Raw genomic sequence first — 16,143 nt, 5'->3', positions numbered from 1 at the left:
ATGTGTGCTTAATTCTGGGTGCTCACATACAGAAAAGCAGCGCACGAACACACACACACACACACACAAAAACTAACCTCTGTGTTTTCAGCTTCAGGACCAATCAATATTGTTCAATGGTTTTTCAATGCAGAACAGAACATATCCATATGAATATCTGCTAGCATTTTCTCACAGGGTATCCCTACAAACACACACCACTCTTCGACAAGCTGCCTGAGCATCCATCCACCTGGCAACCCACATACACGTACACAAACACACAAATACAACTCCTTATCCCACACACTTGGCATGGATGCCAACTAAGCCCCAGTTCTCCAGAAGTAATAAACCGTCTTTTCACTGCATCTCTCCGAACCATGATAGAAGACTGCTGAAAGCCCCTGTGCTTCCATTTTAAACCCCTCAACTCATTTACTAGGTCACTGATTGTTACTTCTGTGACCATGTGTGTGTGTGTGTTGGTTGTACATAATGTCCCACATGCCACAGCCATGGGGGGAAATTAGTTTTACACACTAACGTACACGCAGACATCAGTAAAATGGAACAAAATGACAATATGGACAAGTGAAGTGTTTTTAACATACACAGGACCTGAGTTAATTCTTTACGATAAGAAAACAGTAAAACACTGCCTGAATTCCCACACACAATTGTGCATTCACTGATCTGCCTTAAAACACAGATCTCAAAAAGAAACTGAATCTATAAACCCAACATGCACAGATATAGAGTTAACACAAATTGTCATTTCAGACGGATCTTTTCTTTCCTTTCCTCTCCTTCAGGGTGGTCTGGCCCGTCTCCTTTAACCTTAACGTGGAGCTGTGACAAAGCGTAACAGCATGGCTAAGGAGTCTTTTTTTCTTTTACTGCAAAGTGTGTTCAGAACAGCAAGCTGAGCACCACAGTGTAGCACAGCTTGTTAGTTAACATCCAGTGCAATGGCCTCTAAATTACCTCTCCAAGTAGAGGAGTCAGAGAGGTGAGACATGCGCATGTACACATTAGCAGAAGGCATTCAAGGTTAACACATTATTACTCATGAAGGCCGTATCCAATAGACACACAAACCTCTACCATTATATGTGGAGATCTTCTTGATAGGAGGCAAAAACGCCTTAAAAACCAGGATGATAAGCTCTACAACATAAAAAAAAAATCACTAATATTATACTGAGACCATTTATGGGAAACATCATCACTTTTGAATGGCATAATTATATTAAAAAATAGTTTACAGATTAAAATTACTTTTTTCATGAAGTCTTACTCTTCACTATATCATGCTTCTTGTGCTGCCTAAAAGAAATATCCTTGTTTTTCGCATGATGTCAGCTGGTGTTTCCCCTCGGTTTTTATTGGGACAGAAGCAGCATGTTGAAATAAATCTTTGTCTTCTAGAGGCTGCAGGATCTCAACAAGGCTATGGTGATCTGAAGATTTTACCGATCTCAAATACAGTTATGTTCACCTGTGAAATGTTTGTACTATCAGAAGCCTATGGCTTATAACAAGTACAGAGGCAATGCACTGCATACAATTATTATGAATATTTTTAGTTAGACCTTTTCTAGTCTGTCACCAGCTATATCACGTCTGCCGTTGCACGTTGCTCATCAACCTTCTGCTGGTAAACATTAACTTTTACCCTCCTCAAACAAGGAACCTGGGACATATCTTAATTTAAGATTTTTAGGCCTTACAATTCAAAAAGATTGAATGACTGAATGATTTTTTTAGGACCACCAGATATGACGCCCTGTACAAATGTGTGTGTGAATTACACGTGCGTGTGTTTGTGGTACCAGGAGGTGCAGGCATAACGGCCAGCGTGTGACCGAGCGCGAGGCAGCCCGTGTGCCTAACTCCTTCTCTCATTTTTTTTTCTTTCTGTCGATCATATGAAGAGAAGCCAAAGAAAAAAGAAAAAAAGACTTAAGTGGGCATTTGGATTCTCTCTGATCCCGTACCCCCTCATTTTGTGTCTCCATCATGCAAGCAGCAAGTGATGAAAGGCAAAAAAACGTTTTCATTCCTCCTGTGTGAGTGTGTGTGTGTGTGTGTGTGTGTGTGTGTGTCCCTCCCAGTGAATAGAGCATTAATTGCATTAGCATTACAGCTGGGTGATTTCCAGTCAAAGAAAAACTCTGGCATCAACAAGGAAGACATTTTCAAAGTCTTGAAGTGCGTTATTATTTTGTGCATTTCAATTGAAAAATTATTTTGCCTTAAAATTGGCTTCAGAGAAAGCAAGCGCAAGGAGACGGCTGAAGCAGAAAGACAGGAAGATTGCACTGATCAAGTTGGCCAAGTGAAATTGTTCACCCTTGAAACTGTAATATTGCCTTATGATAACTTACTCCATTCTGATGATTCAGACATCCAAAATGCAAAACGTGACAGATGATAAATTGCTGCTTTTTGCATTTATCCTAAAATGCAAATTAGCTATAAGTGCTAACCAACTAAAACGCTGACAATTTGTCCATTCAAACATGTCAGACAACTGTCCTGATGCAACTCTGAGGTTAGTGAGGCAGGAAGGTTGTGAGGTGTCCAATTGTCAAAAAAACTCTTTAGAGTGGTGACCATTGAACTGAATGCTCCTTCCTCTGTTTTGCTAGAGGTGGAAACATGTGTAGTCTCTCCACATTCACTGTGGATAAATAGTGTAGGTCTGTAATGATTATTTTCTCAGTCGATCCATTTTTGTCAATAAAATCTGAAACTATTTTGAAAAAGTCCCCGGAGCCCAAGGCAACATACTTACATAGCCTATTTTGTGGGACCAACAATTCAAAACCCAAAGCCAATCAATTTACTATTATACAAGACAAAATGTTCATGTTTGAGAAGCTGGAACCAGCAAATGTTTGGCCAGTTTTGCTTAAGTGATTTCAATAATTATCAAAAATAGTGAACTGAAAAAAAATAAAGATCCGATGAGGACATTTGAGATATAATTCATAATGTAACTGCTAGTAGTTGTATTTCAGAAGTCAGGAAATTCAAAGCCTACCAAAATTGCTGTTAATAATTACTGATCTACATTTAATTCGCTTTTAATATCTTTAGTTATGATGATATACGTTTTTATATTCAATTAAAACAAGTTTTGCAGTTTCTGAATTTGATTATGATTCACTATGTATGCCATTCATGTTGTGTTGGACTCAAGCTAACATGCAGTCCTCTAATGACCCCTAGAGAAAAGCTAAAGTGGATTATCTGGATTTTACATGACTTAACGGATGTTAATTAAAATTTTACAGCAAAAATGAATGTCTACTTACAGGGGTGGAGAGTTTAAAAATGTATCAGTTAATAGTGGATACTTCAAGAGTCAATATGATCACTTAAAATAATTATTCTTATTTGATGCCCACAGTCCATAAAGATCCAGAGTCTGAGCTGAAATGAACCTTAAAACTGTTAACAAAAGCAAAAACCTGATTTTTACACCCAGTAACTCTTGGTCTCTTTCACTACCACAAAAGCAAACACCCACCAGGTGTGTGTGCCCCAGGTGGATGGAAATTAATCAAAATGCAAAACAGTTTCTAGCTTAATTTCTCTGTTTATGCAGATCTCTCTCTCTCTCTCTATCTAAAACAGTGAGTAGGTGGAAACTGATATGGGGCAACAAGCTGAAAAAATGTAACACATCCACAAAGACACACACTTTTATGCATGAGAAAATACATTCTGTATAGCAAAACGTGACTGAAAACAGCATAAATATTTAAAAAGTATAATGATTTTTTTTTAATTTCCTATAGAGCCAAGTTCTAATTCCAGCAGTCCAGACAGACTTATTCCACCACAATATATAGTGAATATTTTTTTTTATCAGCCCTCTTTTCTACTGGCTACAAAAAATAATAGTAAATAAATATTGGACACAAAGTGTTTGTGTGGGTATTTTGTGTTTTTCAGTACTTGATTGAGTTTCTGAAGTGGTCCTCTGCAGGGTTTTTCACAGTGCAGCTGTTGAGCAACCACAGGTCTGCGTCTGTTGGGTCATCTATAGAAAGAGAGAAAGTTAATTTATTTTCAAGTATGACTTTATAAAGAAAGAAAACCGTGATCTAACCAATCAACACATAATCACAAAACAAAATGTGATACAGGATTCAACAAAGCATAGGGAATACTAAAAAAAAAGAAGAACTGCTTAATTGGTCTCTGGCACAGTTCCTTTGTCTGAAGCACGCAGTGGGTCAGCATGTCCTCAAAAAGTAACACCCAAATGATCCCAGTCTCTAAATTGTCACTTTCATTCAAACTTGTGAAAAAAAATCTACTTCTCTTCTAAAACCAAAACACTGTCTGCTTCACATAGAATAATCTTTTAAGCTCTTCACAGTCTTTCAAAGGTGTCTAATGAGTTTGAGGTATACAGGTATCACATTCGCGGATTTGATTAAATATTTTAATTCAATGTGCATGTGTGTTTGCTTGTGTCACTCATCCCTGGCTGGCCTGCATCTAATCCAGAATGCTGAAGCTAGGTCTCTGAGTGCCAGACGAACATTTTTAAGGTTTTATTGTTTGTTTGTTCATAAGGCTTTCAATGGTTTGGCACTTTCCTGGGCTTCAGATTTCTTCTGACTTGACTCAAATAAACCAAATGTTTTAATAGTTTTGGTTTATTTTGTTTTTAACTCGAATCCACTGCAGCAATGCCAGCTGTTTTTTAATGTGCTTTCTAAATAAAGTTGTTTTAAGTACGGAGACCTTAAAGTTACCAAAGGCATCCCATTCAGCTCCTGGACCGACATCCTGGATTATAAAAGCGTTTATTGGCTGTGACCCTGGTCACTTTGCATGGCTCTGAGATGGAGATTAATACTGCTATAAGAAATTCATCTGCCATTTCACCCCATAGTATTCCTACTCATTTTGCTATAAGCATCACTGACATGGTTACAGTTATAATATTTGAGCAAGGAAGTTCATTCTTGACCTTGGGACCAGTATCTGTGACAAAACTATTTCGACTCAAAAGGTCCACTTGCAAGCTTTTCCTGAGCTTTCAAATGCATCTCACTGTCTTGCATTTACAATTGCGTATCCTAGGCCCTCTATCCAAATTTTGAATACTGAAAACCACTCAATTCATTTTTACTTGCCAAAGCTTCTGGAGTGTCTCACATAGTGGCCACAATTTGGCCAAACCAACACATATGTCTGCAATACTCAAAAACAGGCCTGTTTTGCAATACGAGTTTCTTCAACTAAGACGGTAAACGCATATGTTTAATTGACATGTACACACACACACGCACACACACACGCACACACAGAGCAGTGTGTTGCTCCTTGTGATGTTAAGCTCCCCTGCTGCTCAAGACGATGGTGGCAGGCTTTGCATGGCACTGCCAGGAGAGCTGTCACATACATACTCGAGGGGATATGGCACGGCGGTGGTGGGGAGCTAGAAGCTCGCTCCTTTATGCCACATTGAACCAGATATTTCACTTACAATCCACTTCCCTGCTGCAGTCAAGCATACACACACCCCACTCTCACTATATTTCCTGCATTAGTTAATTTGATACACACCCGCAGTACTTTTCTGTAACACACACAGCAGGTCCCAGGATGCAGAGAAAGGGGAGATTACCAACCACACCACACCTTGCCTTAGGTAAACTCTCCTTCTCAATCCCCCACTCTCAACAAAACACACACTCACACACAGTTTCCAGACCAAGGACAAACTATGAAGGTACAACAGCATTCATCAAATTATTCACAATGAGACACAAATAAAGTTAAAAGTCTATTCACGTGAACAATCAATATCTTAGAAATCTTAAACGACCAATCAGTCAACAAATCTGTAAGAAAAAAAGCCCTTTCACAGCCTTTAATTCACAATGTTTTGATCACCTAATCTAATACAATGTGACAACACAGCAGTGTGCGCCTTGAGGTCTGATTGTATCAGACAGTAAGCAAGACTTAATGAAGTCTCATAAAAACAGTAGTGCAGCTGCAAGTCTTGTAAAAGCACTAAAATAATGTGAGTCACACTGGGAGGACATGAATCATGGTTTGGGTTTGTTTGTTTGTTTGGGCTTTTGCGTGTTGAGGGGAATCATCATTTCTTTTGGGACAGGGCTATCAATAGAAAGGCCAAAAAATACAGAGTAATCCAAAAGCTACAAATGAAAAAAAATATGAAATATGTATGTGTGTATGTATGCATGAGGAAATTAATAGAAACAGTGATAGAGAAAGAGAGAGAATATGTTCAGATGGCAAAGGGTGCCCATTATGCCTACCTTTATTTGTCTAGGCAACCAACACACACACACACACACACACACACACACACACAAGACTAGTGGGAGTGGTCTCAGCTGTGTGGTTGCTGTCTCCTCTCTGTCCCGAGGGAGGCTTTCCAGACCAACAATAACAAGCTCTCCATCAATTTAAAACACACACACACACACACACACACTAACGGCAGATACAAACATCTGCAAAACAATCCTATCTACAGAGTCAGCACAACTTACCAGTACACATATAAAAAGAACTACAGCGAACAGTAAAAGGAAAACAGGCTGAAGTTACTCTGCTTGGATATTTTAGATTTAAAGCTTCCTTTTGCTTGAGAGTTTTAGATGAAATTTCAAATGAACCGGCATCTATACATTAAATCAGTGTAGCAGCTGACTATCATTTATAAAGGAATCTGCTGATTAGATTAATGATTTAGTCTGTAAAATGTGAGTTATTATGAAGTTACCAAGTAGTTATTTCATAATCACATTAAACAAAGCTAATCCTTGCAAATGTTTTGTATTTTTACTTTGATTTTACTTTATTATAATTGATACCTTTGCTGTGCTTGCCCATGACACATTATACAACTAGCTTGTGTTCATGTGATTTTCAAATCCTTGTTTTTCATCACTGAAGCAAGACAGCCATGGACTCTGTCCAAATGCCCATTCTAAGGACTAATTTTCTGGTATTTGTAGCTTTAAACTTCCAAGGCCCTTTCAGTCTGAGAAGTGACAATGGCAGCAGCTGATCCAGCATAGGATCAGCATAGCAGATACACACTGCAGAAAGCACAACAGTTCATCTCCATCCAGTAGCAAAAGGTTGACATAGTCAAACTTCCGCAAAAGATCAACAGTTCACATCGGTGGCAACCACCCCCCTCCGGTGCCACAAGTGATGCCAGTGAACTGGGGGTCAAAGCCACCACCAGGCAATGAAATCAATCAAGGCAGCAGCTACTTCTCAGTGACAAAGGGCTTTAAGAGGCGTATTAATATGGCAAAACACCAGAACAAAGTACAGATGACAGAAGACACAGTCAACAACTCAAAATGTATCTTGTTTGAGGTATGGAGATTAATTACGGCTTTAATCATTTCTAGATAATCCTAACTCTTTCTTTTTTTTTTTTAATCACAAGACAGCCCATCACTAAGTGGTGGTGTTTTCAAAGCAGTTTAGGGTCACAAGTACTGCAGTGCTACAGTAAGGACCCCGGGGGTTACAGCTGTGGTGCAAGGCCTTCTGATTGTGTTTGTTGTGAAAATAACTACAACTGTTGGGGTAAAAGCAAAGAGAGAAATCTGAAGGGAGCAGAGTGTGTTTGTTGAGTAATCATTAGAGGAAGACAATTCTGACAGGAAATAGTGGCTAAAGAGGAATTATTAAAAGGTGTGAGGGTAAATGTATGTGTGCTGATGGGTGATATTTTCCCATGTTTACTGTCGCAGGGACACAAAGTGGCTGAGATGAGTGAGTGGGGAGATAAAGACACCGTTAAACACTAAATCCATGAACATAGACATTGCTGCAAATCTCATTCAAAATGCATAAAAACTCAGTTGTGAGGATTCTGTGAGTCTGTGGGTTTCCAGAACATAGAAAATTGCAAGAAATTCCACATGGGACTGATCGTAGAGCCAGTAGGCTACACCTTGTAGCTCAAAGTAGACCCATAAGATCACAGATAAGAGGAGGAAGTACTGACTGGATTCTTTTTACTGGGAACCTTGCAAACTATGACATGAATTTGTCTTTGCTGACTGATTATTCATTGTGACATTACTGGAGTAGATTTACTTTTAGGGAAGTTATTAATTCTTGGGCCCCAACAGGTGTGCTTTTCTTTACGCATTTAAGTGCACATAAATTATTACCACACAGAGAAATGCTGCTATTGGGAAATCTCTGAAAAGGTAAATTTGCATAAGATTTGCATAGCCATGGAGGTGCAGCCAATGACAGTGGAGAGATTTGGTTAGTTTTGCATATCATGGCCATCAGGCAATTATGTGAGAAGTTGTTAGTACAGAATGTGCACAAAAACCAGTGACTCATTTTTTATCTGATGAAGAAAAGGCCCAGAGGGTAAGACAAGCATCCTGGTATATGTGGGAGTGTGGGTGTGTTTCCGTGAGTCTGAGAGGGTAAATGTCTGCGTGTGGGTGTGTGTGGGGGTGTGTGTGTGTGCCTGAGAACATTCCTGCATTGAGATCAGTTTTTAAGAAATAAAATATCACTTAGATGCTGTGTACTTACTGCCATATTCTGCAATTTGCATACACAGATGCAACATTAAGTATCCACACAAAAAAAAGAAAAACGAAACAACAATTTAGGCTAATTTTTATCATACATTTTTTTATCCTTGATTTTGCACTATGTTGTAGTAGTCATGGGGTACCTTCACACCTGCAAATATCTCTCTCATACACACATACACCAGTGTAATAATGACACTATTTCACTCAGTCTGCAGCTCACAGATGAAAAGCCTGTTTTATATTTTATCCAATATAGGAAATATATTCCATTTGACCACAACAGCTGACCCCCAAATAAATTGTTTTTTTTGTGTGCGTGTGTTCTTGAGTTTCTCCAATAAGGAATATAAAGAATTCCACCACTCTCAAACAGTTGACCCCACTGTACACAAGAGGAAAATGACCTCTGCCTGCGCATGTGTGTTTGTGTATGTAGGTATGTCTCAATTTGTTTGTATGTGTGTGGAGGTGTACCACAGCGCATTCTTTTAAAACATTCCTAACAACTGATCCAAACAACTGAATCTAATCCATGAGGTTTATTCCTGTGTGCGCTTCCATGTGTGTTTGTGTGATAGTCACCCCGCAACCAAATCATACAAGAGAGACTGGGATATTGGAAAGGGAACACCTGGGGTCAGTGTATGTGTGTGTGTGTGGGTTTGTGTATACATATACACAAGGTCATCCATAACACATTTCAATCACGCTACTCCCTATGGAGATGAGGAGAAAGGGTTATGGGAGCAGGTGCATGCACCAAATAAGTATGGACGGAAAGATGGACAAAAGAAAGAGTGAAAGCAAGGATCAGATGGCTGCAAGTGTATATAGAAAGAAAGAAAGCAAAAAGGATGAAAGGAATAGGTAGGACAGATAGACACGGAAGAGGGTCATCCTGAGAGAGGAATAAAAAGAGAAAAGTGAGTGTGAAGTGGAGGCAGGTGATAGTCAGTACCCAAATGGGATTTAAGGATGACCAACCATGTGAGCAAAAATGAGTATAAGGAGAAACAGAGCCAGAGCAACAAAACGAGATGTGAAATGAGGGGAGAGAAAAACTGAGAGGTGGAGATGAAAGTCGAAAACACAGGGAGTCAATAGAGGGGGACAAAGAGGGAGGACAAGGAAAAAATCAGCTGGAAAGAGAAGTGGGTGTCTTCAGTAAGTACCCCACTCGGATCTGAAAAAAGACATTAGATTCATAAACAAAAAAACACATACATTTTATGGCATGTTTAATATAAATTCCAGGTGGGGTAGTGTTCACCTTTGAAATTATATAAATATTTAGTTTCAGAAACATTATGTATTCTGCTGTATTTGCATGTTATGTCGATTTACCCACAGCACACAGGTGTGTGCAGCACCCCACAGAGAAACAGAGATGAGGCTCAGCTGCAGGGTCAGAAAGCAGAGAAACACACAAACAATAACAGGCAGAATGGGAATAAGGTAATTTCCCTGAACTCCCATGTATCCACTGTATGCAGATGTGCCAATTCACAAATGAAAACTAAATTCAACTCAGTCGTTTACTGTACATAAACAAACAATATTTCACGCTTAAGTGATAAAGTATGAATTTATTTTTGTTCGTTTCCTAAACCCAGCTGATTAAAACTGTGACATTCACTTTTTAGCTGCATTAGCACCTTTGCACAACATAAAAAAGGATATAAGTGCATGTAAAAATGCATGTTGACACCCAATGCATATATAAAGAATATAAAGTGAATTTGGAGTGCTACCCAGGATGCAGCAATCTTTGTATGTTATTTGATTTGATTCCTAGATGCCATCCTCCAGCTGTGGCTCGACAGCATGTTCAAATGTCAATAATATCTTTTTATCAATATCTTGTTTCATAATATTATTTCATAATACCGGGAATGTGGGTTTTAAAATCAACAACGTAGAAAGGTCTGCACTATTGAGAAGTGGTATCAGGTGTGTACAGTCAAGGTAAAGGTAACATACATGAGGCTGCTTTTATACCTGAACAATTGAGTTTCTCCTTGTCCACTGTGACACTTACAAAAAGACAGAAGAATAAGTGCTATCATTTAACAAGGAGAAGTCAAGGTGCAGTAGCTTGCATGTACTAAGCCTGTGAGAGTGAAAAAAATGCTTTTCAATTGTTTTTCAAGGGCATCTATGCTGGTGTATTCAGTCATCTTTACCTTCACTGACATGTGAGTATTTGCAAAGAAAATGACAGTCGTATGTACAGTATCTAAAAGTGTAGGCGGCATAGCGGTGTCACCTCACAAGAAAGGTTAGACTCCATAAGGTAGTTTGGATGTCCTCCCTGTGTCTGTAAGAGTTATGGTTATGTGAATTGGAGACTCTAAACTACCCGTAGGCGTATATGTGAGTATGTGTGCAAGTGTCTATATGTGTTAGCCCAATATTAGACTGGTGACCTGTCCAGGGTGTGAGCCGGGATAGTCTCCAGCCCCCCGTGACTCTGCACAGAATAAGCGGGAGTAGATAACGGATGGCTGGATCTTGAGGTGTGGCATACAACATCGGTGTGTAAAAATGAAGAAGAAGAGGAATGACGGAATGTGTTTAAGTCATCTTACTGCCAGTGTGTCCGTCAAATCACACAGAACTAAATATCTGACCTGTTACGTTTCACAGTTTGATATGGACTGGACGTTGAGACACACAACCTATTAAACTACTAACACCATATACTGCTACTTTAGGCTGACAACACATGCAACACAAAATTAGATCAAGCCATGATCTATCAATCACGATTTATTAATATTAAATCAATGGCAGAGATGGCAAGGTAGAGTCCATGAATGAATAACACAAAACACCTACATTTGTCTTTTTTGCCAATGAAATCCTGTTTTGGACATTTTCCTATAACATGAGTATTGGCTTTCTGTGGGAAGGTTCTCTAAATGCAGAGTAATATTTAGGGCTAAATCATGTAAAAGCAAGGCACAGAACTGCCAGAGGAGGATTCACCAAGTTGACCAAGGACAGAATGACATTTTTCGCTAAAAATGAATTAAGTAAGTTTCCAAAGATATAACCTGAAGTACAAGATGGTTTTAAGACTTGTTTCAAATGACAGTATTTTACTGGAGACACCAGAGTGTAAAAATGTACACAGACACAGTGGGAGGGAGGAAGAGACAGGTGTAATTCACACAGCGTTATTAAGCTTCTATCAGCATGCACATACCTGATATTTTACCACAACATCCTAAAACCGCCATCATTCTTTTACTGCCTCTTTTCCCCCCCACATAACTTTTTTCTCTTCTCCTTTTCATTTTCCCCACATTACCCAAACTCTATACCTCTCCACCCATCTTATTTAACCACCCTATGTTACATCCACCCACTTTTAGTCCTGCTTTCTTGTGTCATTTGTAAACCCCTAGTTGTCACTACTTTCTCCTCTTCTTTTTTTCCCCACATAATCATAAATGTCTTATTCCATTTCTTCAATTTTTACTGCACCATCTAACCCCAATATTAACCTAAGACATTTATCCCTTTTCATTTTCCCCAGTCCATCTTAAGATTACAGTGTCCTCAGCTGATTAAAAGGATATTTTTAGTTTTACTTGAAGTGAAAAGAGACATGATAGCAATTTTTCTAACATGGACGACGCTTAATGATGATTTCTCTGTAAGATCTTGCAGTGGAAGAACACAGGGAAGTTGTGTTGTGTTCTTAGAAGATTGTTCATATACTTAAAATCATCCTTGTGTGCTACATACGTTTTAAAGGTGAAAGTGATAAAGTCTTTCCTAAAGCAATCAACTAGTCCCATATTTCATCCATTTGATTAGCAGAAAAGGACAGACAATTTCCTTTCTCCTTCATTTACCAAGGACAGTAAAAAGCATGGATAATTAATGATGGTTTTACTGTCAGACTTATCCACAATTATTATTTGCTATGAACTTATAAAGTACATACTTTGACCTCAGTACTGCAATAAGGCTATATGTACAAAAACTGTTCCATAAATAGCAGGTTCATTTACAAAGGCTTACAGTAGCACATTCCTTTCAGTAGTTGGGACTGTGATCTAAATAATTAAAGATTTTGTGTTGATATGATTGCAATCTAAAATGAAACAGCAATCTTGCTTTCTAGCACTATGGAGCTCCCATGGTGATTACTCTGCAAACAGACTTGTTTTCTCCCTGCCAGGAGAGTACTTTGCATTTTTAGTTTTCACTGACTATAAAACATCCTGCTTGGGTTTTTCAGGCAGTTCAGGGAAGTTCACAGCAGTCAGATCTTGTATATTTATGTAGGAAAAGGAGCTCTGGAGACTTCCCTCTTTCCAAGCACCATAAACCTTTCATACAGGCTCCTTTAATTCTCTCTCTCAATGATAGATATACATCATATATAACCTTACTTTTACTGCTATCACTGAGGCTACAGTATCGTATTTTCCATTTCCGACAGACCTACTTAACAAGTTTCCAAACTTTCTCTGACATTCTCCCGCCAGCTATACATACACTACGTAAGTTATATCTGTCCCTAGTGGAGACTAGCAGGTAGAGTTAAGCTATAAAGGCTTATTCAAATGTACAGAAGAACAAGGCAGACTGGAAATGGTTGTTTGTATTTGCAGTACACAGTTTCTCAATCAGTATGGGATTACGTGTCCCATACTGTTTGGTTCCATTCAGTCATTTCCCCCCCCCGACTACATAAACTAAAACAAAGTATCTGAGCGATTGAGATGTGCAGATTTTCCAGACCAAAGAAACGGATCTATGCTGCCTCTGATTTCCCTCTGGTCTTCAGCCCTGGTAGATGATATATGGGGGCAAAAGCAGCGACGTCTGGGTGTGTATATTGTTTGTGTGAGAGTGTGAGTGTGTGTGTGTGTGTGTGTGTGTGTGTGTGTGTGTGAGTGAGAAAGAGAAGAGGCAGACAGCAGCCCTAGGGGTCAATATGATGCTCCTGGTGCTTCACACACAGACCACACCATGACCCACTTTCCATCCCATCCCACACATACCCCCACGTGCACACATGCATGCATGTACACACACTCACACATACACACACTTCTCTCCCTTGTTATTTCTGTCTTCTACCCTCCATCCATTCGACCCTCCATCTCAAACACATCATCTTTCCTCCACTGCCCCCCCCCCATCTCTCATCTTACACACACACACACACACACACACACACACACACAAACACACACACACACACACACACACACAGGACATGCTGACCTTGGGATACAGTGCAGTGGTGGTTTATAGGGGTAAGCATGCTGGGGCAAAGGGGTGGCTTTGGGGTGAATGGATACACTTGACTGAGCTAACAAGGCCTGTCTGGCCTTATTGGCTGATTGGCTGACCGGACAGCTGGATGCCAGGCTGACTGGCTGGGAGGACAGGTGGACTGGGAGGCAGGGTGGGGCAGTGACCCACTCACCAGTGCTGTGCATCACAATCAAATCATGTACTAAGATCTCTAGCCCGTCAGCAATGTGAGATTTGCTAGAACATAACATGATCCAGCCAAATTCCTTGCAGCTATGTCAGACTGACAATGGCGAGGATTACTCTCTATCTTAAGCTTGTTAATGCAAACTGCAACAGCATCACAAACAAGTCATTGGATTTTTGTGGTGCATCATGATATGCATCTATGTAAATGACTGATTGATCTGAGCAGATGCATCAATACATGAAATGAAGCAATGACAGCATCTAAGGAATAAGTGTGCAATTTGAAAATCTATAACACCCAACAAAGTCTATTATGATGAGTCATATAGGGCACTGATAAACTGGCCCAAATGTAACAGCTATACACACACACACACACACTCACTCACACACATGCTTTGGGAATATGGCTGCGTGAGTGGGTGTGTGAGGAGTGACAAGTTGGGCATGTCTGATTGGGACAACAAGACAGATACCCAGGTGACAACATTTCTGTCTAAAAGGTTCCCTCTCCTCAGGGAGTGTGTGTGTGTGTGTGTCGGTACATCTGTGTGCATGTTTGTGTAAATCTGTGTGCATCTCGTGTGTGTATTTGTACGTTTGCCTCACTGACGTGGCAAATTGTGAATGGGCCTTAGAGGACTTACAGGTCTCACTTCCAATCACATTTTACAAGTGAGCACTAGCACAGGCAAACACTAAGAACACATGCACACTCATATACACACACACACAGAGGGGCCTTGGGGTTTTGGCGGTTGGTCTATCTGTCTAGCAGGCTGAGCAACCACTCAGCCGTGGATGATAATGCAATCAACTGTCATTAGAGAGACGCTGGCTGGCTACACAGACTCACACAGAGTACAGCTACCCGCAATACGCTAACATCTGTCAGTCAAAAGTAAAAAAACTGCACACACTGCTATAGAAAGTTACAATATTAGTACATTTCCACTGACTACATGACAAACTCCTTATATTTAGACTTGGTGAGATACTTAGGTGAGAAGTATATTATTATTATAATTAGTCAATCAACAGAAAAATAATTGGCAATAAAAAAATATTTTGATAATCAATAAAATCATTACTAGTAACTTTGTAGCTTCTCCAATGTGAAAATGTGTTGCTTTTCTTTGTCATAAATCATTGTAAATAGAATATCTTTTACGTTGTCGGTCGAACAAAACAAGACATTTGAAGACGGAGTTGTGAAGGATAATTTGGCACTATTTGACATTTCATAGATTAAACAATTAATTGAAAAAATAATCAGCAGATTCATCTATAATTAATATAATCATTAGTTGCAGCCCTAAACATAATTCATGTTAAGATCCAGTTACAAAAAAACAGAGACATGCATATGAACATACATAACAAACAGAAAAACACACAAGCACAACCACATCTTCCATCCTCATCGGAAGTTAATTTTCTGATGCAACTGCAGAGCAATACCAGTACAGAACTGGAAATGGATGCCTCAGTGACCCAGTATTACTACAGGTTTGTGCAACAGTTCTCTGTCCTGGTGCTCCTCCTGCAGTCTTTATTTTCTTTTTTTTTTAATTCTTCCAGTTGACATACAGGTAGAGCTGGCAGGGTCATCAGACCTGATGTCATTCACCTGAGCTGTCTGGGCACAGGATGTGTATCCTACACATCCTTTTTGTCTGTTTTTACTGCATTACAACAAACATATTTACTGTGTTAACTTTGTCTTAGATTAAAAAAAGCAGGGGTTTACAAACTGCAACCTACTGCCTGCATCTCATTAGGAAAGCAAAAAATTGCAGAGCACCCAGCAACAGGAATAAACCAGCCTCAGGCTTTTTAATCCATCTAAAGATGCTCAGCTGACAACCAAAACGGTCCAAACAGTTGCTCTGTGTACCAGTAAGTACAGGGTTATCCAGCTGTTTTTAAGACGCATTTTAAGTTTGGGACAAAAATATTCTTCTGGAAATGCCAGAAATTAAAAAAGAAATTATGGAAATAGAGAGTATGTAAATGATATCATTGAAGACAAGAAAATGAACAAATGGGGAAGGATGACAGAGGAACAAATGTTAATTGAGGATACAGGAATAAATGGATG

At 39.4% G+C, this 16,143-nt stretch overlaps 1 protein-coding gene across 1 annotated transcript in view; it reads right to left on the bottom strand.

The window, feature by feature from the left end:
• Positions 1 to 16,143, bottom strand: part of cdkal1 (CDK5 regulatory subunit associated protein 1-like 1) — a 208,772-nt gene that overhangs the window by 167,968 nt on the left and 24,661 nt on the right. The window contains exon 4 of the mRNA XM_070912255.1: positions 3,949 to 4,033. Coding sequence (XP_070768356.1) covers positions 3,949 to 4,033 — 85 coding nt within the window. The remainder of the gene's footprint in view (positions 1 to 3,948; positions 4,034 to 16,143) is intronic.

The sequence above is a fragment of the Enoplosus armatus genome, chromosome 9 (genome assembly GCF_043641665.1).
Source record: "Enoplosus armatus isolate fEnoArm2 chromosome 9, fEnoArm2.hap1, whole genome shotgun sequence".
Classification (NCBI taxonomy): Eukaryota; Metazoa; Chordata; class Actinopteri; order Centrarchiformes; family Enoplosidae; genus Enoplosus; species Enoplosus armatus.
Note: the sequence above shows the minus strand (reverse complement) of the source record. Positions and strands in the feature narration are given on the sequence as shown.